Source organism: Mercenaria mercenaria, chromosome 1 (assembly GCF_021730395.1).
Source record: "Mercenaria mercenaria strain notata chromosome 1, MADL_Memer_1, whole genome shotgun sequence".
NCBI classification, from domain to species: Eukaryota; Metazoa; Mollusca; class Bivalvia; order Venerida; family Veneridae; genus Mercenaria; species Mercenaria mercenaria.
The window spans coordinates 2373268-2400698 of NC_069361.1; the positions used below are offsets into that span (position 1 = coordinate 2373268).

At 35.1% G+C, this 27431-nt stretch overlaps 1 protein-coding gene across 1 annotated transcript; it reads right to left on the bottom strand.

The window, feature by feature from the left end:
- Positions 1-1577: 1577 nt before the first annotated feature.
- On the bottom strand, positions 1578-27377 carry LOC123545174 (zinc finger protein 830-like). Its single transcript, XM_045331509.2, has 9 exons — positions 27222-27377; positions 17675-17774; positions 16025-16115; positions 14490-14523; positions 12793-12986; positions 12058-12185; positions 4686-4763; positions 3189-3265; positions 1578-2652 (listed from the first exon to the last, which is right to left on the bottom strand). The coding sequence occupies exons 1-9, from the start codon at positions 27332-27334 to the stop codon at positions 2493-2495; spliced, it is 975 nt and encodes a 324-aa protein (XP_045187444.2). The 5' UTR covers positions 27335-27377; the 3' UTR covers positions 1578-2492.
- Positions 27378-27431: the final 54 nt, after the last annotated feature.

The window sequence follows — 27431 nt, forward strand, 5'->3', positions numbered from 1 at the left end:
GCAATCAGCCTTCTTATTTTTTTAATCCTTGAACAAAAATGTAATAATTTAGTAAGAATCTGAACTTCCAAGATAGGTAGCACTTGTTGGGTTTTAGTACCTATAGAATGGCTCAGTTAGACCACAGAATTGTCACTTATTTCTAAGGTACAAATTCAGGACAAGTGTATGCTTTTCATAATGATTGACAGTCTTTCATCAGTAAAAACATGCTTAGAAAATATACCATTGTTTTACAGTTCCTCTCTCTCTCTCAAAAGAAGTTTTCACAAGCTACTTTGGGGCACGTGACATAAGAAATATATATACACCAACTTAGCTACAGTCGAGATATTGTAGATCTGTATTAATGTGTGTAGTTTTCATCATGGGTTTAAGATTTTTCACAAGCAATATGAATAATTAAACCAGTGCATAATCATTTTCATGTCATTAAAAGTAATAGGTTATAAAAATGTTTATCAAACATTTACCCAGATATTACATACCAGTTACTACTTCCATTCAAATGAAGTATGGGGGACATGCACTTCTTGAAAAGTACCCTCTTGTTATAACCTTGGTTCATGCATTGCATGTTGAGATAAGGGTAAAACTTCATTAATTGGACCAGTTCAGTGGTAAAACAACACTGGTGAAAGGTTTCTTAACAGCTTTTTAATGGCAACAGTCTAATCTTTGAAAAAAAATGCTAAAAGCTTTGTCCTCTATCACTGTGTGCAGGGTTATGCCCTGGACATTTAGTAAAGGGACATATCTCAAAGAGGATGAAAGGTAGAGCTATGGTTCTTGTACAAGACACATTATCATGTCATGTTGATCATTGGTGCAAAGTTTTGTTGGAATGCATCCATGAATAACAAACTTACAGACCAGACAGGGAATCTGGTTGGACATTCAATAGTGGAAGAAAACTCAAAAAGAAAGACAGGCAGATTTAGGGTTCTTGCACTCAACGTATCGTCACGGCACTGATCATTTGTGCTCAGTCTTTTTGAAATCCATCCATGAATGACAGTTACAGACCGGACAAAACTGGGACAAATGAAATAATGAACCAATGCTGCAGTTTCTGTAAGTGGGCCCCAAGTGGGGCATGAAAACTGAATTTGGAGTCCAGTCTCAGGATACAGCCTTGCTATTGGTCAATTTCAAGTTTGTGTTTAGAATCATCTAATCAGATGCTAGTTTTGCAATTTCTATATAACCTAGGATCAAATTATTTCACTGGCATTCAAGTTTTCTCATTTATTTGTAATACTTGCTGACAACTGGTGCAAAAACATTCCATATGAAATTTAAGAGATAAATGGGACATACATGACATTTAGTCTTGCTACTCCAAATTCTCACAACTTGTATAACCTTCTTAGTTTTTTTAGTATTTAAGTAAGCTGGGGATGTCCAAAAGCAGAGATTTTTCATTGATTGATATATATCTCTAAATAAGAGCAGGTAAATAGGGGAAAGCCAAATGACAAAGCTAATCACATTTTTATCTCTCTTGTTAAAGCAAGCAGCACAGAAATAGAAAGAGTATCAAACCCGCCCATGTTTGTGAAATACTGACAATCGTATACATTTCATATTTTTATTGTATTATCATAATACATATATTTTTGTGAAACATTCCTCATACCATTAACAAAAATAAAATATGCTCATAGAGACAATATTTTTTACAAAATTATATGTATGTCAAGGTCATGTAATACTTATAGTACACATATGTTTAAGGTAGTGTTCAACTCTTTTACACTAATTCCCACTTCTCACAATTTTTTACAGTTTTCTTAACATCTCTGTTAATATTATATTCTAACATAGCCTTGTGTAGACCAACAATTTTGTAGTCCCAATCGCTGTTCAGTAAAGTTAAACATTTATTACCATCTGATCTCAGCTTAAACTCGGTAGGCTGAGGTCTCAAACCACAGAGATTTTCATAATGAAATTTCATCAAATCATTTCAGTATTTAAACTAGAGATGCTTTTGAGAAAAGTGCATGTCTCCCACAACTGCCCCTATGAAAAATGTTAGTTTCTCTAGATGTTTTAGACGAGTGGATCCAATTAGATGGTCTGGATGAGTGGATCCAATCAGTAATTCAAGGGCCATAAATCAAAAGTGCCTGGGCGGATTTGGCTAGTTATCGAACTTGGCCGAGGTCTTAATAATATGTTGAATTATATAGTTATACAACAGTTGATTGCATTGTAACATCTGAAAAATGAATCCAGAAAACTGCTGATTATTCTCCCTAAACCACAATCGTCATTAGACAGCAGTATAGCACAGCTGCTGTGATACAGATATATCACCACCCTAACAGATAATCAAAATATCACAAATATAGCACTATATCTAAGATTTTTATGATCTTGGTAACACTGGTGTTGGTGTTTTGTAACAATTAGATACATTTTGCACTGAAGTTGCATCAAATATCACATAGTTGTGTAAAGTACTGTTACTGGAACACTATATATCACTATCTCCAAGATTTTTTTGATCGCCAATCCAGAAATTCGTCGAGCATTTCTTCATTTAAGTCCTCATCACTATCATTGTCTTTCTTACTATCCACTGGTGCTTTCTTCATTATTTCTTCTTTCTTTGTCTCTAAGTCATTCACTTCTTTCCAACATTGACTGAAATACAGTGAAATAAGCTTCAGAAGATGTAACATTAATCTTACAGAAACAAAAATGCTAATATTGTTTTCTATGTTGTTAAACACTTGTATTTTATCTTTAAATTTAGACACAACGTTCTTTGAGCCACTGATCTTTTTTAAAAATTTCTAAAGTGGCCCTTAGCCATTCTAGTTGTCATTGGGTAAAGTTTGCATTTTTGCTGTATCAATTTTTGTTCATGCAACTTTTCTTGATGATCGATAGGAACAGTTAATTAACAAATAATTTCTTTTTCAACATAGCCGCTTTCTTTAAACAAACACAGCACCTAAAACACAATGTTTCTTGACTTTAAATAGTATACAGCTCAGAGGACCAAACCACTGACTCTTCAGCTTGTAATGTTATCCTCTCAATACAGAGATAGCTAGATTTAATTTTACATCTGCTCAATATGTCTATTAATAATTGCTGTGATATAAATATATCACTACTTATATTACAACCAATAATATCAATCTGTTCATATATTGTCAAGAACATCTACTTACATCTGCTCATCAATTTCATCAATGTTTCTGTCTACATTCACTTGCTCATCTTCCTCTTCCACTATCGCTTCAGAAACCTAAATTGCATTAACAAATAAAAGCCTAATGTAGTAAATTCAAACTTTATGCTTGCTTAATTACTTCAAACTCATTACAATTTACTTGATGTTCTCTTTGACAACATTTGTTTCATCAGCACTTACAACATTACATTACTTTTATTCACCTAAGCACTCAAAGTACAATATGGGGATAAAGAAAAAATGTAAACATATGATACAGTCATTTCGGTACAAGGTATTTTTTTTAACTAGGGTAATGATTATATTCTTTTGTCGACATAAAACAACAATAATATTTTTTACTTTAAAATGAAAAATGAATATGTCCAAGGAAACAGAAAAATTCTGAATTGAAGAAAAAACAAAACAATATAGCTTTGTAGATATGAGGGTTGGAGGCGGGGGTGGGGGTGGGTGAGGGGGGGGGATTTATTTACTGTATGGAATGCGTAAGTGTAAAAGGTAAGAGACAGCAAATGAATTATTCTTTAAAGAAAAAATACAGTATCTACGTTTGCTGTAAAAAAAACTGACTTAATATTTAATAAATAAGTATTATATCGAGAGGCATTAATAATCATTTAAAAAAGAAAAGATTTTGGAAAAAAAGTGATTGAGAAAGTTGACGTACATCTGACATCATTATTCTGACAGGTTTACACAAGTTTTTTCTCAGTGGAAACCGTACGTGAAGACATTGTTTTCAAAAAAGGAATAATTGTTCATGGGTAATATTACTAGTAAGCCTGTTTCTAGACTGATGAAAATGATAAGAGATAGCACATGAATTATTCATTTAAGGAAATAATACAATATCTACATTTGTTATAAGAACTGACTTAGTATAAGTGAGTAGCATTTTGGGAGGCATTGGCATTATCATGTAAAAACATCTAGCGTAAAAGGTAACTGAGGAAGTTAGCGGACTTCTGACATAATTATCTTAACAAATTTACACAAGTTTTTCAGAGTAGGAACATCAGTGCTTGAAAGTATTGCTTTAAAACAACAATCACTGGTACCATGCATAATATTACTAATTAGCCTATTTCTAGATTGCTGAAAAAAGTTGCATGAAAAAAGATAGTGTTTTTCCGAGCCAATTTCATCACGGTTACAAAGAATGCATTTCCTATCATAGATTAAGTAAAAGATAGATAAAGTAAAAGAGGCCACTTAATTAATGTTGTTTATTCTTTAGATTTCTATCAAGCATTGTTGTTTTCAACAAGTAACTGACAAATTTCCTGTGTGAAAAAAAGCAGAGGATCAATTACTTAACATCTACTATTCAGGTAATCACAGAGTCTGACCTCCCTGTTGAGCTTACACAGTCGCCACAGGTTGGACCAACTCCTGATAAATTAATTAAGCGTTTACAAAATCTTACAGAGAATGGTAGATGATTTACAAATTAGCTAATTAGAAACCTTACATGAGTTTCTTCTTTCATTGTTTTCTGGAACAACTCCCATTCTTCCTCCATTTTGTCCACATACTCCACTTTACGAACCTGAAATAGGAAATGATTATCAGTATAACACAATAGCATACTTAGATTCAACCTAGAGTTGTTAAACTGGTAGACAGTTGTAGCAATCAAAGTGCATGTGCTAACCTAGTTGTGTTAAAATCATGGTCAATCCAGTGTTTGCTTCTTCATATGCAAAAATGCGGATAAAAATCAGTACTTGTATTGAAGACTTTGAGTGACTGACAAATAACATGCAGAAGTACCATGTTAATTGCCAAAGTCATAAGGATAAAGTCTGCAATATATTGATCCATCTCTGCCAATACAAGATTTTCTGGGTCAATATCTGATTTGATTGGTTTGTCAACTCAACCGAAACCCATTAAACTTCTGACTGGTTTAGTCAAATAGAAAAATTGATGCCGTTAGTTTTTTTTTTACATTTTGTCAACTCCTTAATAACCTTAGAGATAAAATTTAATTATGAATGCAGACGACAAATCATTCTGTCACTATAACCTGCAGAAACTTGTGATCATTGTTATATCTTAAAATTAATGGAAGATGGAATTGTACAATGACATAATAATAATTATATATATGTGTCGTGAGAAAAACCCGATTAAAGTTACGTCACAAAAATGAGTGGAATTCAACACGTTTTCGCGTCAATTAATGCATTTTATCAATTAACAGTTACACTATATTATTGGGACAATAAATGAATGAAGAGACAAACGTCATTTATCAAGCATGTAAATTATAACATTTCCGTGTATTGTTATTTCGTTTCATTATCAAATAACTGACAATTTATCGCCCTTTGTATCAACACGCCATTTGTAAACATGAAAGGTCGTGAGAAAGGAAACTTTTAAACAGTAATTTGACGATTAATTTAAAAGGGATAATGAATGGCATTGCGCGATTTACAGGTAAGTAGTAATATTTACACAATTTGTAGAGTTTAAAAGTATTAATTAAATCCATATCAACCGTTTTGTCTGTGTGTTTTCTTCTTCAAAAATATCCCGGAATTGTCAACTGGGCTTTAATTCTAGCTAAAAATATTCAGCTCAGAGATGTTTATATGCTGTTACGGACCTCTGGTGGTAATGGGAAATAATCAGAAAATTAAAACAACGTCAGTTAAGTTATGCCAGCCAGAACACCTACAGTTTTTCAAAAAGAAAATTACCCCCCTCCCGGAAACATTTTACCCCCCTTCTCCATTCCAGAACTGGGTTACCTCAAATTACCCCCATCCCCATCAACTTCCTCCAAATACCTTCTTTCTCTTTCCCTCCCATTGTCATATGAAATACACCCTTCCCCAGTTTGAGAACTGCTTCCAAACTACATAAACTAAATACACCCCCTCTTCCCCCTCACCCGACTCTTTTATCTGTAAATTACCCTTCAAATAAGCGGGGAGGGGGGGGGGGTGCATTCAGGAAGCTAACCTTTTTCCACAACAGTTTTCACAGCCTTATCCGTATTTATGTAGTGACTTACAGGAACAGTTGTATCACATCTTTTGTCAGTTTAAAACAGATGCTCAATAGCTTTTCATGTAAATTTGCATTCAGTCACTTGACCATGATAGTTGGATTCCTCACCACTACATTTATATAATGTTCTTTACAAGTTACAAACAACTTCTACACATTTAAAATGAATATATTTTAAACTTTAAAGACATTTTGTTAAGAAAGTCATGCTTTTGATTGAAACATATTTTACTCTTAATATAAATCTTTGTGTTCTGTGTACTGAGGTAACTAGCTAGACCATCTTTATCTCACATTTCAACTTTTTTTAAAGTATTTTTAATTTTACAGATCAACTATTGATCAACTACTGAGGAACATCTGGCATATTGCTATGACCTTAAATAAAAAAAGTAGGGATGGCAACGAATATTCGAATATTCGTTCATGACACGAATATTCGAATACTGTTTCACTATTCGAATATTCAAAAAAAAATATAAGATCATAAGAAATAAATAAAAACTAAATGAAAGATCCAGTATGTTCGTTTATCTTATTTATCAAACTTCGCTTTCATAGTAGATACGCGCGAAAATGGCTTCTGTCGCTGTCAGACGTGTCACTTTGTATATTAGCGTGCCGAGATTGTACATCGCTATGGTGATGACATCGTAACCTGCACTAAGTACAGCTAATTGCTTACCTTTAGAAATTTTATTGGTCCCTAATTGATGAAAATCCGTTACAAATCGCCTTGTTTTCGGTAGGTGTGAACCGCATGTAATTAAAAATCATCAGAAAGCACTTGAACTAATGACTCGGTTTTCAATCAAAGTCGATTTAAGATGTATTTGAGTAAAGAAAAGAGCCGAAAAGTGTTGAAAACAAGTTAAATGTGATGTATATTATTTTAATAAAAAAAAGTTCAAGTTTTGAAACTTTTTTATTATTTTAATGAAAACGGACCATCCTCTTGATAATAAATGCATTTCGTATGGGAAAAAATAGTATACTCTACTCAATATTCAGACAAAGGGTAAAGTTAGGCAAATTATATCTTTTATTAGACACCCCCACAGTCTTAATTTTACACTTCGTTTATTGAAAATATTGTTCATGCTATTACGTGAATCTACTGTCAAAATGCAAGCAATGCCGCCTGTCTTTTTAAAGTATTTCACGCGATCATCCGATAGGAAGTCGGCTACGTGTAATATCTGTGGAGAGAACCTTACTTACGGGAGGGCTACATCCATGTAAAAATAAGTAAAACCTATATAAATTATATGTAAATGAAGGAAAATAACAAATATTTTATATTCAAAAAGATGAACAAGAGATGAGAACGATTAGTCAGTCTTAATTCGTCAATGTCTGAATTACTTCCGGTGTAAACGAAAGTAGAATTAATGCAGATCACTGCTAATTAGGGTACGATAAATTCATAAGATTTTGAGATATTTTGTTGATCATTTGATGACCGAATATTCGAATATTCGTTCGGAAGGTTGACCGAATATTCGAATACCAAAATCGCTATTCGTTGCCATCCCTAAAAAAAAGGCATTCTCAAGGCATGCCTCCATACCACATGTTAGAAGAGTTTGTTGGTTTGTAATTTTGTACATTTTTGCAGTTTTTCTATTGTAAGAAAGATAAATACATCTGAAAAATATATACAAAAAATAAATTCCTCTTAAAGTAAGTACAAGTAAGTTAAATACATCTTAAAATATCATACACATAAATGACCTGATTGTATTAATAGCATTTTGAAAGAAATCATTACTAATAGATTCATTCAACAAACATATTTAGCATATTAAGAGGAGAGTGGGGAAATATGCATAATGATTGAATATCATCATACATGTATTTTCCCAAGAAACTGTTGCAGTATTTGATTATTCATTTAGTTAGACTGAATGAATTAATTCTTTTAAGTGTATGTCTAGTATGTCAGAAGATTAGCTAGCTTTTGTATTCTTGAAAATTATGAGATTGATGGATAGATGGATACTTATTAGTCATGCTTTTATGTAGATTACACAAAAAGACACTTTTATTTTTTAAAAATGCTTCACAGTGTTCTATTCTGTAACTTTCTACTTAAAGTTACTAATACTTATGTATTTTTGTTTTGCAGAATGGCTGAAGGGTGAAAGAATTTCCAGAAAAATAAAATTCTTTATGAATTTGTGAATGGAAGTGAAACCCAAGGAACTAATATATTTGCTGAGCATCCAGTTGAAAGTATACCAATGGAGTAAAGTGCAACTGTCACAGAAGTGCACAAAATAAGGTCATGTTTTCTGCAAAAGTTCACCAAGCTGATTCAGACTACAAATGGGAGTCAAGAAACAAGAGGACCATGATGGTCCTGAATCGCTCACCTCTTCCCACATGACCCAGTTTTGAGTATGACATTTGACATAGTGACCTAGTTTTTGAGCTCATGTGACCCAGTTTTGAACTTGACCTAGATATTATCAAGATAAAAATTCTGACCAACTTTCATGAAGATCCATTGAAAAATATGGTCTCTAGAGGTCACAAGGTTTTTCTATTATTTGACCTATTGACCTAGTTTTCGAAGGTACGTGACCCTGTTTTGAATTTTATCTAGATATCATCAAGGTGAACATTCTCACTAATTTTCATGAAGATCTCATGAAAAATACGGCCTCTAGAGAGGTCACAAGGTTTTTCTATTTTTATACCTACTGGCCTAGTTTTTGACCGCACGTGACCCAGTTTTGAAACTGACCTAGATATCATCAAGGTGAACATTCAGATCAATTTTTATGAAGATCCATTGAAAAATATGGCCTCAAGAGAGGTCAAAAGATTTTAATAATTTTAGACCTACTGACCTAGTTTTTGACCGCAGTTGACCCACTTTCAAACTTGACCTAGATATCATCAAGATGAACATTCAGACCAACTTTCATACAGATCCCATGAAAAGTATGGCCTCTAGAGAGGTCACAAGGTTTTTTATTATTTGACCTACTGACCTAGTTTTTTACGGCACGTGACCCAGTTTCAAACTTGACCTAGATATCATCAAGGTGAACATTCTGACCAATTTTTATCGAGATCCATTCACAAGTATGGCCTCTAGAGAGGTCACAAGGTTTTTCTATTTTTAAACCTACTGACCTAGTTTTTGACCGCACATGACCCTGTTTCGATCTTGACCTAGATATCATCAAGATGAACATTCAGACCAATTTTCATACAGATCCAATGAAAAATATGGCCTTTAGAGAGGTCACAAGGTTTTTCTATTATTTGACCTACTGACCTAGTTTTTGAAGGCATGTGACCCACTTTCGAACTTGACCTAGATATCATTAAGATGAACATTCAGACCAACTTTCATACAGATCCCATGAAAAATATGGCCTCTAGTGAGATCACAAGGTTTTTCTATTATTTGACCTACTGACCTAGTTTTTGATGGCACGTGACCCACTTTCGAACTTGATCTAGATATCATCAAGGTGAACATTCTGACCAATTTTCATGAAGATCTCATGAAATATATGGCCTCTAGAGAGGTCACAAGGTTTTTCCATTTTTAGACCTACTGACCTAGTTTTTGACCGCACGTGATCCAGTTTCGAACTTGACCTAGATATCATCGAGATGAACATTCAGACCAACTTTTATACAGATCCCATGAAAAATATGGCCTTTAGAGAGGTCACAAGGTTTTTCTATTATTTGACCTACTGACCTAGTTTTTGATGGCACGTGACCCAGTTTCGAACTTGACCTAGATATCATCAAGGTGAACGTTCTGACCAATTTTCATGAAGATCTTTTGAAATATATGGCCTCTAGAGAGGTCACAAGGTTTTTCTATTTTTAGACCTACTGACCTAGTTTTTGAAGGCACGGGACCCAGTTTCGAACCTGACCTAGATATCATCAAGATGAACATTCTGACCAACTTTCAGAAAGATCCCATGAAAAATGTGACCTCTAGAGTGGTCACAAGCAAAAGTTTACGGACGCACGGACGGACGTACGCACGGACGGACGACGGACACCGCGCGATCAAAAAAGCTCACCTTGTCACTTTGTGACAGGTGAGCTAAAAAGTAAAACTAACTGAACTGTCACAGTTCAACTGTGAGAAATGTTTGGTAATAGTATGTTTTGTTGCCAGAACAACAGTGAAGTGGTTAGAGTAAAATTGTCTTAATTGTTAAAGCAATACAGAATATTTTTTAAAACTTACTCCATGCATAAAATATCTTTAGTGCTCTTTTTTATTTAAGTAATCATACAGTTTCAAGAAATTTGACAATAAATGCTACTTTTATTTTTATAAGAAAATAGTGCATTGTTGCCATGGTATTAAACATTAATCTGACTATAATTTACTGTAAAACATCTTTCATGTTTATATGTTCTATTTGTTAAAAAAAATAATGTAAGGTCATATTCTTTTCTAAGTAATAACTGCATCAACAAATCATTATGTTATCATATGAATCTGCCTTAAACTAGCAACAGTTGTAACTGTGTCTTGTGTATCAGAAAATAATGTATATCCCATACAGTGTCACATCAGTTTACATGAAATGAGGTTTTCTTACTTTTGAATATGAAAGTAGACAGCTTTCGATGTTAATAGTATTTTGAAAAAACACTTTAACATATTCAATTATTTCAAGAACTTGATAGAAATGGTACTTTTGGTAAGAAAATACATCATTGTTGCCATGGTAACGAGTCACTGATCAGTTTATAATATTTCTAATAATTATATCTTTTTGCCTGATTTTCTGTCTAACAGTTACAAAGAAATATGCCAATGAGTTAAGTGTTCTAACAACAAGGTTAATGTCCTAGTTTTGTCACGTTATCTAACTCGATCTCCAGTAAAGCTTTTTTTGTACAAAAGAAAGCCATACGATTTTTGCAAAAAACTGTTATCTTTAAACTCTGTCTGTACACTAGAAAATGTTGACGGTATATTAACTTCACTTTCTAGATGTTAATTTTGGCTGGATTTACCAAGGAACTATTAAAATTGGATTTAACAACTGTTGCCATGGAAACGATTTTTAGGGGAAAATAATATGTGCTAATATGAAAGAAAGAAATTTAATTAACTGCATGTTGTGTTTGATATTTCATTATGTACTTTCTTTTCATATTATTTTAAGAAGGAGTCTGCATTAAGATATTCTGCCTCTATTTTGATTCAGTTAGACGAATATAAGGTGTCCGAAAAGCGGTAAGTTCTCCATAACAATGGCTGATTTCTATTGTCAAATTGCCAATTTTTACTTGGAACATGACAATCTGTCAGATTAGCTGAAAACCCCATTTTCGACCAAAATCGCATTTGGGCCAAAAATCTCATGTCCTGACACATATATATATGACTAAAACTCTTTGCAACAAACACCTTTATGCTTTCACGGTGATATCTGCTCTAAGTTGCACAGCATCATAAAAAGCACTGCATCATAAAATTGAGAGCTTCAAACAGGAAAATACAGAATCAACTTTTTGTAAGAAACTTCACATCAATTCTTGTCGTGCACAAGTATTTCACAAAATCAACAATATTATGTTCTGCCTTTTGACTCTGTGTTTACAACCTCTGCTGTTATACAGAAAAGCCTTTTCGTGTAAGATTGAACAAGGTGAGAAAAATGAAACAGCATATATATTCTCAGCAGGTAGTAACCTGACTATCCTCACTTGAGATTAAATTCATGGAGTTACATAGAGTGGTACCAGTTATACACAAGCTCTATGATCTTTGACAACATTTGTTGAGCATAAGAATTTGTGTGATTTGACTACTGGAGTACCTTGGCATCCATCTTTGGGTCATCAAAGAAGCCCTCGGGTAGAACATCTGCCATGGTAGCAGGCCTTGGTTCTTCCTCCACGTCTTTTGATGTGGAAGCACTCGGCATTACACCAGCATCAAAGAAATCTGAAACATCCAAAAGACCCAATATTAGCTCCCTACAGCCCAATTTCCCTTTTCATATCCTCATTGTAGTTTTAATAGCCAGACTTTCATTCTCCTAAAATTACATATATCCTATTAAATGAAATCAGAGTTAAGACTTACAGATAAGAAAATATAGAAAAGTAACTTTTAACCATAATCTAACACTTATAGACTGGTACTGTAAAATCATTTTAATTTGTTGGCGTGGTTTTGACAGGATTTGAATTCATGGGTTTCAAATTTTATTGATAAAGTAAATAGCTATTTTACTTGTTCACCAGGACTTAATTTGAAAATTCGTGGATTGATATAACCATGGAATCAACAAAAAAATTCGTGGGCATGAAATTTTGTGGTTTTGGTCAAAATGGCAATTTCGTGGGGATATGAATTCGTGGATTTCAACTTCTGAACACAAAATGAATGGGAATTTTACTTGTTCGTTGGGATTAAATTTCATGGATTGACTCAACCACGAAATCCACGAAAATTAATCCCCCACGAATATCAATGATTTCACAGTATGTAACATTGTCATGAGAATGATTTGAACCCTTTTTAAAAGAAAAATTGACAATTTAACAACCTGCTGGTAATGCAGAACTTGAAAGTTTTGTTGGTTGTGTAGAGATATTGGCTGGTTTCTTGACATCTTCCTCTTCCTCCGAGTCCGAGGATCCATACTGACTGAGTAGAGGTTTTGTGGAGTTGGTCAGTATGGACTTTGGTTGTTTGGCCAGTGCTGTAGATTTATTATTATCAAAGAAGTCAGGAGGTAACCTGAAATTATAAACACGTTACTTGTAATACATGTAGCAAAAAAATATTTAAATAATTTAAGCATCCGTGGGCCTTAATGGCTGAGAAGATAATGTCACTGATCTAGAACCACTTGCCCTCTGCCACTGTTGGTTACACGGTTGATTAAATGCCTTAAAAGGGATGTAGAATTCTTTCATGGGAGAAAGCCATTAATTTTAAATTTCAAACTGGCTTATGAAAGGCTAGTGGTTCTATCAAGTTTGTGCCAAAATGATAATTGCTGGAAGGGCACCTGTGGTCTTCCACTACCACTAAAAGCTTAGTAAGTAACAACTTTATTCTAGAGGCTACATACTGGGCTTTCCTATCTACCATGTGGGTCTCAATAAGCTTGAAAATGTAAATACAGTTTTCATTTACCCAAGCCGCAATATTATGTATAATGGTCACTGGTGCTTCTCTGACAAGTCTAACACGAGCATCTTATGAAAACTAACAAACCGGGTGCAGACGTATTTAACTACAGATTGCTCCAGCAAATTTCCATGGTCTGTCAAGATCCAGTGATCAATGGTAGACTGTAAATGCCATTCTTTAAAAATCATATGTCTCTCTTATAAAATCCTTGATTAAGACAGCTGAGCATGTCTGGATCAAACTATCTTTTGTAATGCAAAACTTTTAACTCTTGACTTCAAAACTTCAAAATACACTACGAAAACTGAGAAAATAAATATATTTGTGGCCTTGCTTTTTTAAAGACTGAATTTTAACCACACTTGTTTGTAAAACACTTACTGGTATGTTCACACGCATCATGGTGGCTTGTCCCATTTTCATTTCAGAAATCACTTTGACCTTCACTTTTGACCTAATGACCCCTTTATAATAAGGGTCATCTACAGACCGTATGGAAATCATACTATGAAGTTTGTGGACTTTTGGTTGCTTGTGACCTTGGCCTATGACCTAATGACCCCTTAAACAATAGGGGTCATCTATGACCACAAGCAATCACCCTATGAAGTATGAAGACTGTAGGTCAAAGCACTCACTAGTTATTCAGCGAAACTTGTTTTGTCTTTATGTCACTGTGACCTTGACCTTTGATGTCCTTATCCCCAGAACAACAGGCAATCATCACTTTAACCTTGACCTTTGACCTACTCACCCCAAAACAATAGGTATCATGATACTATCATTTACTAACTACAGACAATCATTCTAAGAAGTTTGATGACTATAGGCAAAAGCATTCTTTAGCTACTGAGCATAAATCATTTTCAGTCTAAAAGTAACAGTGACTGACCTTTACCTTTGACCTACTGATCATCCCTTAAATATCAGGAATCATCTTTAGACCAGAGACAAACATCATATGAAGTTTGACCACTGTGAAACCGAGTATTTTCTAATTATCAATCAGGAACCAAATAGTCTTTCAACAGATGAGAAAAACAATATAACCCCGCATTTTTAAGAGAGGCATAAAAATTATAATATCTTCAGCAGAAATCTTACCCTCCTTTTCCTGTGATGTTCCCATTTGAACTCCCTGCAAAAATAAATTTTTAGTCTGTTTATATGACAAAATTAAAACACTGATTATGCTTTGTATTTAAAATAACAAAACTATAGAATTCTTTTGTTTAAGGTTCATGTAAAGTGTCTGAGACCACCACTTGGGTAAATTTTCATTTTGGAAATTATACCCGACAGACCCACAATATTCATAACATATATATACGGAGTTGTTCAGAAGAAGTAGAAAATACTTTATATAGAGGTCACCTTGTTTGGTTATATGTATGTCTTACAAAACATGTACTTCAACTGTCCACATTATATTTTGTACAAAATATCACTTATTTTTCAAACATATTTTTTCTCTAAATTTATTTTTGTTGTGTGTCTTACAAACTTATCTAGGTACTCCGGGAAATGAAAAAAAGTTTACTTTTATATTTGTTGAAATACTGCAGTTTTTTGTCAATTTGACAGCTCTACTTTCACTTTCATTTTGCAATGTTTGCATTTTTTTGAAATGTACATGGGTTGTTGTAACACTTTCAACCCCCGGAGTACCTGGACAAACATGTTAGACGCACAATGATAACAGAAGTAATGACAAAATACTTTTGAAAAAGAAGTTTGATATCTTCTACAAAATAGAACATGAACAGTTAAAGCACATGTGATACAAGACAAAATGTGTTGTCCAAAAGGGAATAACCTGTCTTAATAGTTTCTTCTATTTATTATGAACAATTTGGTGTATTCTTTATAATGCGGCGTAAAAAACTAAAACAAAAATTCACCCGAGGGGTGGTGTCAAAAGACTTTACTTGAACCTTAATACAGGTTTAATGCCATTTTTATAGTGTCTATGCTATGTACGACTGGTAGTCAGAAAACAGTGAATGCCATAGAAAATGAACTGATTTTGTTACCTGTAGGTAGGTGTGTGTGTGTGATGAGAGAGGGCAATGCAGGGGTGGAAGTGGATCAGAAATGGGTGTGGGAGGATGTAAACTTTCAAAGAAGAGGAGGCACAGAAAAGAAATGGTGGGTGGGGGCTAGAAGCGGCTAAGTGTATGTATTAGTGACAGTAAGAAACAATATATGAAAGTTAGTGTAAGATTGTTTTTGCTGGGGGTTGAGGGGGGAGTAAAAAGTGGGGATAATAAGAAACAGTGTAACTTAGTGTGGGAAATAAATTTGGGGGGGGGGGGGGGGAATGGGTGGCAAAAAGGGGGAAGTATATATAGTTTGCGGTTAAGTGATACTAAGTAACAATTTGAGAAAGAAGTAAAATTTAAAGAATCTTCTCATCCCCATCTACCTACCGGGTGTCAAAATGGTTACTGAGATATTCTCAAGACAGGAAATATAATGGACAGATGGGCAGATGTATGCACCATCACATTATACATCCATTTTTCCAAAACAGACATATAAAAAGGGCCATAATTCTGACAAAATGCATGTGAATGTTACGGTTCTTCACAAATTACTCATCTTGTGGTGATAAACAGGTGTAGAAACTGGAATCTTACCTTTCAATTTCTTGTTTTCACTTGTGTCCTGGACATTGGAAGCTTTTCTCTTTACACCAGCGGTTTCTCTGCTCTTTAGGTCCTCAAGTTTCTGAAGTTCATTATAACTTTTATCAAGAAATAGTAAAAAAAAACATGTGGATGAGGGAGAAGGGAGTGGGATTACAGGGGATGAAGAGATTTGGGACAGACAGGAATAGAGGAGCTTAAAGAAATTTTATAGAAGATCACCCAAGGAAAATCTGATTAAAATTATTTTGTATTTAGATCACTAGTTCCAGGAGAAGACTTTTTAAAGTTTTCCATACAGCCATTTTAAGAAACCTTCCCTTGGCAACCTTGTTTTTTAACAAGTCAATATGGCTTGAAGAAATTTGGTTGTGTCACTGGAGTAGCACTGTTGTCAAATTATTTTGAACTTTGGAACAGGATATTTTGGAAATTTTCCATACAGCAATATACAGAAAACTAGCCCTGCCTCCTGGCAGTCATGTTTTGTAACAAAACAGAATAATTTGAAGGAATTTGGTCACTTAGAAATTATTTTGAAATCTTTCCAGGGATTTCAGACAACATATTCAAAGTTTTCCATATAGCCATATATATGTTTTTTAATGAAACAGAATAATTTAAAGAATTTGGTATAGGCCCGACAAAGGTACATTTCTGTGGACTTAAATATTGGAAATTGGGCCGGAGGCATCTCAGGGGATTTTTAAAGTTGTTGCTTTCATTTGCATTGCAGCCAGAATCTGGATGGATGACACAGACTTGAAGGAATCTGAAAGGGGACCACAGGTATAAAGTTTGGTTGAAATTGACTTGGTTTATTGGAATGGTATGTTCTTTAAAGAAAATGTGGACAACTGAGGAATGGACATCAAATGATCCTAAAAGCTCACCATGAGCACATTGTGTTCAGCTGAGCTAAAAAGAAATACATCAGTGTTTCTATTAATTATCAACTACATAATCCCCACCTATTCCCTGATACAGCAGTTCCCCACTCCCCCACCTACTCCCGGGACAATTTTATCACCTACTTTTTATAAATCATTACTTGTTCCTAGCATACACACAAAATTACAAGCAAAGAGATAATATCTATTCTTACAGGTAAGGTGTTTAACATTTAAACATATTTTTTTTATTAATGCATTTCGGAATGTTGGCCAGCATGCACCCCTACAGCGAGCCTTTCAGAAAACTGACCACTGACAGCCAGAATGATAATGTTTTGAAATTCCCTTTTGACTTCAAATTCTGTTACAATAACCCAAGACTTGAAGTTCAAAATAAAAAATTTAAATTTCCACATTCAGTCAATAAATCTTCATATCTACCTCACTAAAAGGCAGTAACTGCATAAAACATTATTTTTTTCGAACTGGAATCATCTGTGAAATTAGCTACATTTTCTATTTTCTTGAATTAACTGCATGAAACTGTTTAGCTCTTAAGACTATGGCTGATTTACAAAGAATTACAATTTATTAACTTTGCTAGACTTTGGAATGACTTCTAAGAATATAGTGAGATAAGTCTGAAGCAGCTGTAATGACATATGAATACCGACAATGAACAGCATATCATTCTGAAGTGTGAACCTGTCAGGAATCTTAGAAATGTCATTATAAGGAATACTGTTACCTCTTTATGTGGCTTGCTCTGTAGATGTGCTGGCCATAGTAGGTCTGATTTCACCACAGTATTACACACCACACATACAAGCTGGTCCAAGCTGTTATATCTGAAAATATTTACATATTCCATTTTGTAGTCAATAAAACTTGAAACAACATTACACTACAACACAATTTAACTTTAAACAAGAAAATATTGGTAAAACCATTGGATACTCCCCAAAGTATGACTATTGCAAAATGCACAAAAGCTAAATTCATCGACTGGACATACACTCGACGCGTCTTGAAAGTGAAGATTCCAAAGGATTTAGGAAAATCACACACAATATATGCACATCTCCTCTTGTGAGTGAATGTCCCATGAAGTGAATGCAAAAGACTGTGAGAGATTATGCAAATCTTTGCAAAGTATAGCATTGTCAGCAAATAACTTGCAGTGGGACTGTAACAGACTGGGTATTAATGAATATGCAGAGGACCTTTATAAACAAGAGGGCCATGATGGACTTAGATCACCCACCTCATATCACCTAGTGACCTAGTTTTTTTTTTTTATTTTAGATAACCCAGTTTAAAAATCTACCTACATTTCATGGAGACAAACATTCTGACATTTTTTTATGAAGGTCAAATGGAAATGTGGACTCTACTCTAGTGTTAACAAGTTTTTTCTATGAATTAACCTAGTGACCTTTAGTTTTTGACCTCAGGTAAACCAGTGTTGAATTTGACCTAGCTTTCATAAAGAAAAACATTCTGATAAAGTTTTATGAAGATTATGTCATTAATATGCCACCTAAACTGTTAACAAGGTTTTTTTCTACGACTGACCTAATGATCTCTAGGTTTTTTACCACAGGTAGACCAGTATAGACTTTGACCTGGATTTCATAGAGACAAACATTCTGACAAAGGTTTATGTAGATGAGGTAGAAAATGTGTCCTTTAAAGTGTTAACAAGGTTTTGCTTTTATCTGACCTAGTGACCTAGTTTTTGAACCTATATGACCTAGTATATTTTATTCAGGGTAACTGTAATTGTAACTGTTAACTGTTCACAATAGACCACACACAACAATGGACGATGGACACAGGGTGATCACAATAGGTCACCTTGAGCACTTTGTGTTCAAGTGAACTAAAATGTAGACTGTCCTGCAGGTTCAAATCTGGCTCATGTCGACCTCTTTAGATAAATCAAAAGATGTACTTTAATAAAAGAAAACTATGTTTGATATAATTTACAATAATATTTCAAGGTTTAGAAGTATATCATTAAAACACAGAAATATTTGAATGAACATCATCTTTACCAACAATACATCATGCTCAGTCATACTGTCCCTTACGATGGATACTTTTTTATATATATATTATGAAAAAGTTGCCCCCCTTTAAAAATGAATGCCATTTGTAAAGAAATAAAAATAAACAATTGCTGAAAACTATGTCCCACCTAGTTATATGAAATTTCAGCACTTTAAGACATTATTGCAAATGCATCAAAAAGAAGATACGTAAACAGTTCTTTGAAAATGGTGAGTTTCTGAAGTTGCCGAACTGTCCGAAAGTGTGGCCGCTTTATGCAGTCCTTTTCTGGATTTCAATGTACACATCAGTATACTGACAATTATTTTGTAGAATACTATACATGTTTTATATGCTGTTCAATTTTCATGTGAAACAACCCTTTTTTAAAAAGTAAGGCTAAGCATTAATGTAACGTAAATCCCTATAAAGAAAACGTAAGGGAGAGAGAGAGTGAGGAAAATCTACACATCGTTACCTGGGTGAAATGTTGCTTTATCTATCATTTTCAACATTTTTAGAAAATGGATCTCAAAGTTTAAGTCCCTGAGTACCCACTCCACAACCCAACCAGCAAAACTTCATTCAATGAAATAAGGTTTGTTTTGCAATGATGCTGTTTTAGAATCTAGTAGACATTTATATTGAAAAAATATCATCAATATGTCACTGATCTTTTTTTTATTTTGACTCAAAAGTTATCTACACATTTTGCTTAAAATAAACATTCAAGCAATACAATTATTTCAAATCATTTTATTGAATATTTTTTAGAAGTAGGAATATTATAATTTTACTTTTTTCATATTTTTGTGAATTTTCAAAAATCAATACTTAATTAGAGCTGCTTTTGAGAGATGCACATGTCTCCCATAACTGCCTAATCATTTAAATAGTAAGTCAGTCTTTATATAATGTTTATTCACTACAAATATACCTTTGAAGAGTAAAAACGCTGACTTTGGGTAATTCAAGGGCCATAATTCTGAAGTACCTCAGGCAATTTGGCTAGTTAATGATCTTGGCTGCGGAGTTATGGTGAAAAACATTTGGTTCAAATTTGTGGAAGATCGGATGAGAACTGTTCGACTTAGAGACAAGTGTAAAAAGGCTGATTTTCGGTAATTCAAGGGCCATAATTCTAAGGTGCTTGGGCCGATTTGGCTAATTATCGAACTTGGCTGTGGACTTATGGTCAAACACATTTTGTTCAAATTTGGTGAAGATCGGATGAGAAATGTTTGACTTAGAGCACGGACAAGAGTAAAAGGCAGATTTGTGGTAATTCAAGGGCTACAATTCCGAAGTGCCTTGGCCGATTTGGCTAGTTATCGAACTTGGCCGAGGACTTATGGTCAAACACATTCTGTTCAAGTTTGGAGAAGATCGGAAGAGAAATGTTTGACATAAGAGTGCAGACAATATTTGTGACAGACAGACAGACAAGACACACACACAGACTGGAGTAAATCAATATGTCTCCCACACCACTGTGTCAGGTGGGAGATATAATTATTTTGATATATTCAGGAATAATATTAAAAATATATATACAAAAAAATGACATATTTCTTCTTCTTCTTCTTGTCGTTCGCGTCTACACTGTCAGATCAGTAGCCTCGATGAAACTTGTCTTTTTCTTCTTCTTGTCGTTCGCGTCTACACTGTCAGATCAGTAGCCTCGATGAAACTTGTGGTTTGCCAAAGATCCTCAATACCTCCATACAGTTTCTGGTGGATTGAGGTATCTATCGGCCAAGTCGCAGCTCGCTCCTGGTCATGCCTTTTACATCTCTGAAGTATATGCTCCGCAGTCTGATCTTCTTCACCACATGGACAAGTTGGCGATGATGTCAGTCTGTATTTCTTGTACATGTGAGCATTGAGCTTGTTGTGCCCTGAGCGGAGCCTGACCATCATCACTTGTTCAGACCGATCAAGGAGATGAAAAGCATCTTCCTCCATCCTTGGTCTCATTAGTGCCTTGATGATGGTGACTTTCTCCTTGTAACTCACAGGTTGTTGGTTGTTCTGACTGAGCTCCTAGCTTAGCCAGTTTGTCTGCCTCTTCATTGCCTGCAAGTCCACAATGGGATGGAATCCACTGAAGTGCTACTTTGCAGGTTATACTCAGGCTCTGCATTCTCCTGGCTAGCTGCGGAGCTTTATTGTTGATCAGAGCTTCCATGACAGACAGTGCATCTGTGAGAAAGACGACTGAGGAGCTTTCTTCTGCCGAGTCTTCAACCATTGAAACGGCCTTCATGAGTGCTTCAGTCTCTGCCTTGTAATTGCTGCAGTGTTTTACCTGTGGCTGCATGTAGTGTTTCTCTCTTGCCAGATGGGTATTGAATGAAAACTCCTGCTCCTCCATCTTTAACGGCGCATGTGGCTGATCCGTCTGTATAGACATGAGTCCATAATTCCGGAGGATAGTCTTCATTGATCATAGCAAGTGTGAGGCTCTTCCGAATGCCTTCATCCTCTTGCTTCCCGCGGGCAAGACGAGGAACAGCAAGTCTCACAATCACTGAGGACAGATCATTCGCTAGCGAGTTTATGATGTCTTCACTACCTAGGGGAGTCGTTGGTATGCTCAGCTCAGTTTTGAACTCTCAGTTGAGTTTCTTTGCCTCATGTATGAAGCTGCTACGTTTGAGCCAATTCTTTGTGTAGCCATCTAGCTTGGCTTTCATGGGATGGTCTTGAAAAGACCTGAACTTCTCTGCTTGAAGCAGAACCTTTGCATGTCTTCTGTCTTGTAACGGCTGTGTGCCTGTTAGCTTCTCCATGAAGGAGATTGGTGTAGACTTTGTAGCACCTGTCATGATCCGCAATGCTTGGTTCTGAACCTTGTCTAAAGCCTGTTGGTTAGTTTTGGCAGTAGTGGACCAGGCAGTTGAGCTATACTCTAAATGGGGTCTCACTGTTCCCTGACATACTGTCTTGAGTATTTGCTCATTTGCTCCCCACATTGTTCCAGCAAGTTTGCGCATCATGGCAAGCTTCCTACGGGCCTTCCCTTCTGCTTGACTAATGTGGGGCTTCCAGGTTAGCCGTTTGTCAAAGGTCACTCCAAGGTATTTTGTCTCGTCTGCTTCAATCAGCGAAGTATTTCCCATCTTGATTTTACCCGCCCTCTGCTTTGACGACAGGGAGAATAGTGTGACATATTTAACTCAATAGATCTATAATCGTCAACATCTTTACAGAACTATTCTTAAACAAGAGGACCATGATGGTCCTGAATCGCTCACCTGTCCCCACATGACCCAGTTTTGAACTGAGTACAACGTCGTTTTTTCTATTATTTGACACAGTGACATAGTTTTTGAGCTCATGTGACCCAGTTTTGAACCTGACCTGCATATCATCAAGATAAAAATTCTGACCAATTTTCATGAAGATCCATTGAAAAATATGGCCTCTAGAGATGTCACAAGGTTTTTTATTATTTGACCTACTGACCTAGTTATTGATGACATGTGCCCAGTTTAGAACTTGACCTAGATATCATCCAGGTGAACATTCTGACTAATTTTCATGAAGATCCATTCAAAAGTGTGGCCTCTAGAGAGGTCACAGGGTTTTTCTATTTTTAGACCTACTGACCTAGTTTTTGACCACAGTTGACCCAGTTTCGAACTTGGCCTAGATATCATCAAGATGAACATTCAAACCAACTTTCATACAGATCCCATGAAAAATATGGCCTCTACAGAGGTCACAAGGTTTTTGTATTATTTGACCTACTGACCTAGTTATTGATGGCACGTGACCCAGTTTTAAACTTGACCTAGATATCATCAAGGTAAACATTCTGACCAATTTTCATGAAGATCCATTCACAAGTATGGCTTCTAGAGAGGTCACAAGGTTTTTCTGGTTTTAGACCTACTGACCTAGTTTTTGACCACAGCTGACCCAGTTTCGAACTTGACCTAGATATCATCATGATGAACATTTAGACCAAATTTCATACAGATCCCGTAAAAAATATGGCCTCTAGAGAGGTCACAAGGTTTTTTTATTATTTGACCTACTGACCTAGTTTTTGAGGGCACATGACCCAGTTTCAAACTTGACCTAGATATCATTAAGATGAACATTCTGACCAACTTTCGTGAAAATCCATTGAAAAGTATGGCCTCTAGAGAGGTCACAAGGTTTTTCTATTTTTATACCTACTGACCTAGTTTTGGATCGCACATGACCCAGTTACAAACTTGACCTAGATATCATCAAGATAAACATTCTGACCAACTTTCATAAAGATCCCATGAAAAATGTGACCTCTAGAGTGGTCACAAGCAAAAGTTTACGCACGGACGCACGGACTGACGGATGGACGCTGCACGATCACAAAAGCTCACCTTGTCACAAAGTGACATGTGAGCTAAAAACTTAATCAAAATTATTTTTTAATTCCAAATAATAATAAATTTTCTAAGTTGTTGAATATGTTGATTAAGTATACATGTGCTAAAAGTTCTGTTGTTATACTTTTCTGACCTGAGACTGCTCAATGCCTAACATTAATCTGAGATCAATCAAGTATAACAATAGAACATTTAAAATCTACTTAATCAATATAATAAACAGGAGGTGAAACAGCTAGGGGTGAAACAACCAGGAGGTGAAAAGTCAAGAGGAGAAAGGTCTATGAGAAGAAACATATTGATACCGTTTTAATAATGACTTCATGTTTTTTCAACACTTAAGCTAAACACAGTCTTTCGATGGTATTTTGAGACAGTGTTTAGATCGACAGAATGTCTCTCAGTCTCAATCCAGGGGAAAATCTGACCTGTTTAGCAGGCTGGTAACGTTGCCCGATCGGGCTTTCGACATAAAAACTAATATTTCTTGAAAAATAGTAAAGATATTTCTTTCAAACTTGGTCCATTTATTAAGCATTTCATATGACACAAATTAAAATAACAATAACTTGGTTGCCTACAGTTTTGGTAGAATTATTTCCCCTTTTCAGATTTTTATGACGTAAAATTTTTGAAGTCCAAACAAAATATGTTCTAATGCTAAGTTTAAAATTCTAATGCTAAGTTTAAAACAAAAAAGGGTTCAATGGCTTTCTAAAGCTCTAAATTATTGCGCTAGTACATGAATGTATTCATTTTACTGTGCTTTCACTAACAACATTATAGAAAAATGTTTGTTGTAAAAAAATTGTTCATACATCTACACTAGAAACAAAGTATTAACCTTAAATACATAGAATAAAGATATTGGCACACAAGTTTTGAGCAATAGAAGCCCATTAAACCCTTTTCTGTTTTAAAAATTGCATTAAAACATGATTTTTTTGGACTTCAAAAATTATGCATCATAAAAATCTGAAAAAGGGAAGTAGCCTGTTATGCTGTAGTTTCGATCCCCTTAACACTTCCTTCTGCGCATGTGTCACAGGGTGAGAAAAATGCAGCCAGACCGGGACTCGAACCCGGGGCCACGGAATACCGTTCCGATGCTCTACCGACTGAGCTACCCGGCCGCCTACACACTTTCTCCCCGTTTTAATATTCAAGTTCTATACCGTGACACATTTCCCCACCATTTTGAAATTCGTCCTCGAATTTCAGTGGGTACTTTATATATAAGCAATTACAGGCGTCGGAGACTAACCAGTGTAATGCCGTCACGGCCCCATGTTGGGCGCCAAATGTCACAGGGTGAGAAAAATGTGCAGCCAGACCGGGACTCGAACCCGGGGCCACGGAATACCGTTCCGATGCTCTACCAACTGAGCTACCCGGCCGCCTACACACTTTCTCCCCGTTTTAATATTCAAGTTCTATACCGTGACACATGCACATTAACGAAGACATGTGCGAGGGTCAAAATTAGGTCAAAGTATATTTTGGGCATTCCTCCAAAGATATAAATATCTTAAAACACAAAGAAATATAAAATATATAAGTTATGCATACATAAAACCAACCATGTCATCGGTCTGAATCACTAAAAAGCTTTCTTGTTAATTCGCACCCTCTGCAGGGGTCACACTGGGAATTTTTTTCTCTGAGCCACTGCTTTTTCCGAAGATAAAATTATTAGGCCAACATCTGCTAAGCGCATAGCATTGACGTACTTGCAGGACTACCAAAGTACTCATACTACTCAAGAAATTAATGTAGTTATTACATATTTCTTAGTAAGGTTACAATTTAAAAAGCTATTTAGAAGATCAATTTGTGTTAATTTCTAAAATTATCATTTTTATAAACATCTGCCATTTAATAAAAAAAATCTGAAAATCACATTTAAAATAAAGATGTCAAAAAAGAAAAAAAAATAGTTTAAAAAAAAACAGTGTCTTATTTTGCACATTGCCTATAAGTGGGTGGGGTTCGATGCCTTCGCATGTTTTATTCTCGAAAAATACTTCAAAATAAGAGCTACTTTTGCAACAGTTGTCATATTTTTCTTAAATGTAGACTTTTTATTGGCTTTTTGTTAAGATTGTACTAGAAAAATCTCGTCAGAAATGAGAGAAATATCCGAAAATCACGGTCGCGAAAACGGGTGAAAAATTCGGAAAACGTAAGTTGGAATTAAATATTTGATAAAATACCCATGTTTTATTGCTTTTCTATCATCATAGCTATTCAATACTTACAATTTCTGCTTGTCTAAAGCATTTTATTTGTTTTTGCCTAAACTAACCCTCGGCAATCATAGAAAATTTGTCTAACGGCCGACTGCTCATAAAATCGTATCATGTGCACAAAATGACGATTATAATTATCCAGTTTGTTATTCAATAATCTAATTATCGCCAATTAACTGCCTGATCAAATAAAAAATTTGCAAATTGGCTCCCTCCCTTTCAATAACGGATGTTGTGTCTACACAGATTATCGATTTTTCACACCTTTTGGTTCGTAAAACTGGCAATATTCGTAGTTTTGCAGACAGACATAGCTTCGGGCCATTTTCGCCAATTAGAAAATTTCGGAGCCACATTTAATTTTTTGTCGCAAATGGATCAAGTGGCGATCGACAGCGTGACCCCTGCTCTGAATGCATGTGTTGAAAGTCTTGTTTAATGTGAAAAATTAGTATTTACCGCACAGTTCACTTTGTTCATTCCACCCTGAAGCCACTTGTATGTAGAATTGTAAAATAACGATGTACAAACTGGAAAGTGTAACTTTTTAAAAACACATGTCAACTGGATGATTAGTTTCTGGACGAAGAAATTAGTTTTAGGCACTGCAGCCTTATTTCGTTTGACCCTCTATAAGACATCAATTAGTTGGTTGAAAAATCAAAAATACTGGCATTATGCAACAAAATGTATTATTAAATAAGATTCAAAGCAAAAGCAAGAAATTTAGAGTCAAAAGAGCAGGTGCGCGGACAATTGCATGACCCAACAACCCGGGAAATTGTCAGCCGCTCGCCTCATTTTGCATTAAAAATGGCAGACCAGGAAGTATGAATTTAACGGTAAAATACGGGGTTTTTTAACGGGAAGCAACTACCGGCTGAAAAATCAATACACACCTGCAAGAGTCCGGTTGCGTGGAAGAAAGTTTAGCGAAAAATAAATGGAAACTACAATGATTTAATGGCAAATAATCGGGAATTTAGATGAAATTAAGGTCGAAATATATACTGTGGCAACCATTTGTTTGATGATTTATCTGCTTTTTGCGCATGTTGAGTGATAAATTTGCGTTTTACGCTTAGGTGAATCTTCGACGTATCGAACGTAACTGGTACTTGGCTGATGTCAGATGCGTCTCGTGCGTTATTTCGGAAAATGCTAAGGGATCGAAACCACAGGAAGGGTCGAATTGACAAGAAGCAGGCATAATACTAACAAAACTGAAGGGAACAAGGTTATTTCTATAGTATGTGTCATATGTTATGCTTAATTTATGGACCAAGTTTGAAAGAAATATCTTCGTTATTTTTCAAGAAACATTAGTTTTTATATCTAAAGCCCGATCGGGCAATGTTACCAGCCTGTTTAGTATCCTCTAATTATCAGGCAAGTCGTTTTTCATTTATTCGAAATGACAGATGATGATCCAAGAGTTATTCTCACATTGCATATTTTACACCAACGGGTGCAACTCAGACTGTTAGAACCAAAAGTGTCAAAATCCTTCTTGTTGTATCAATTTGTATCGCGAAAACAGACGACGAACCAACAAAATAATCAAACGAATGGATATTAGATATAAATGAATTCATCAAACCATATTGAAATATACTTTGCAAGTGGATGGTCTATTTTCTTTGTGTTTGATTTTGAAACAGACTGCTTCTCTTTCATTAGACGTCTTAAATCGTCTTTAGTCACAATTTTTTTCTTTTTTGACGCCATCTTGAATTATTTTAGTAGGCGCACAGTAGAAGTCGGTTTTTTCCGTATTATATTATGGATTCAATGCCTATAAATATTTTAGAGAGCATAATTTGAT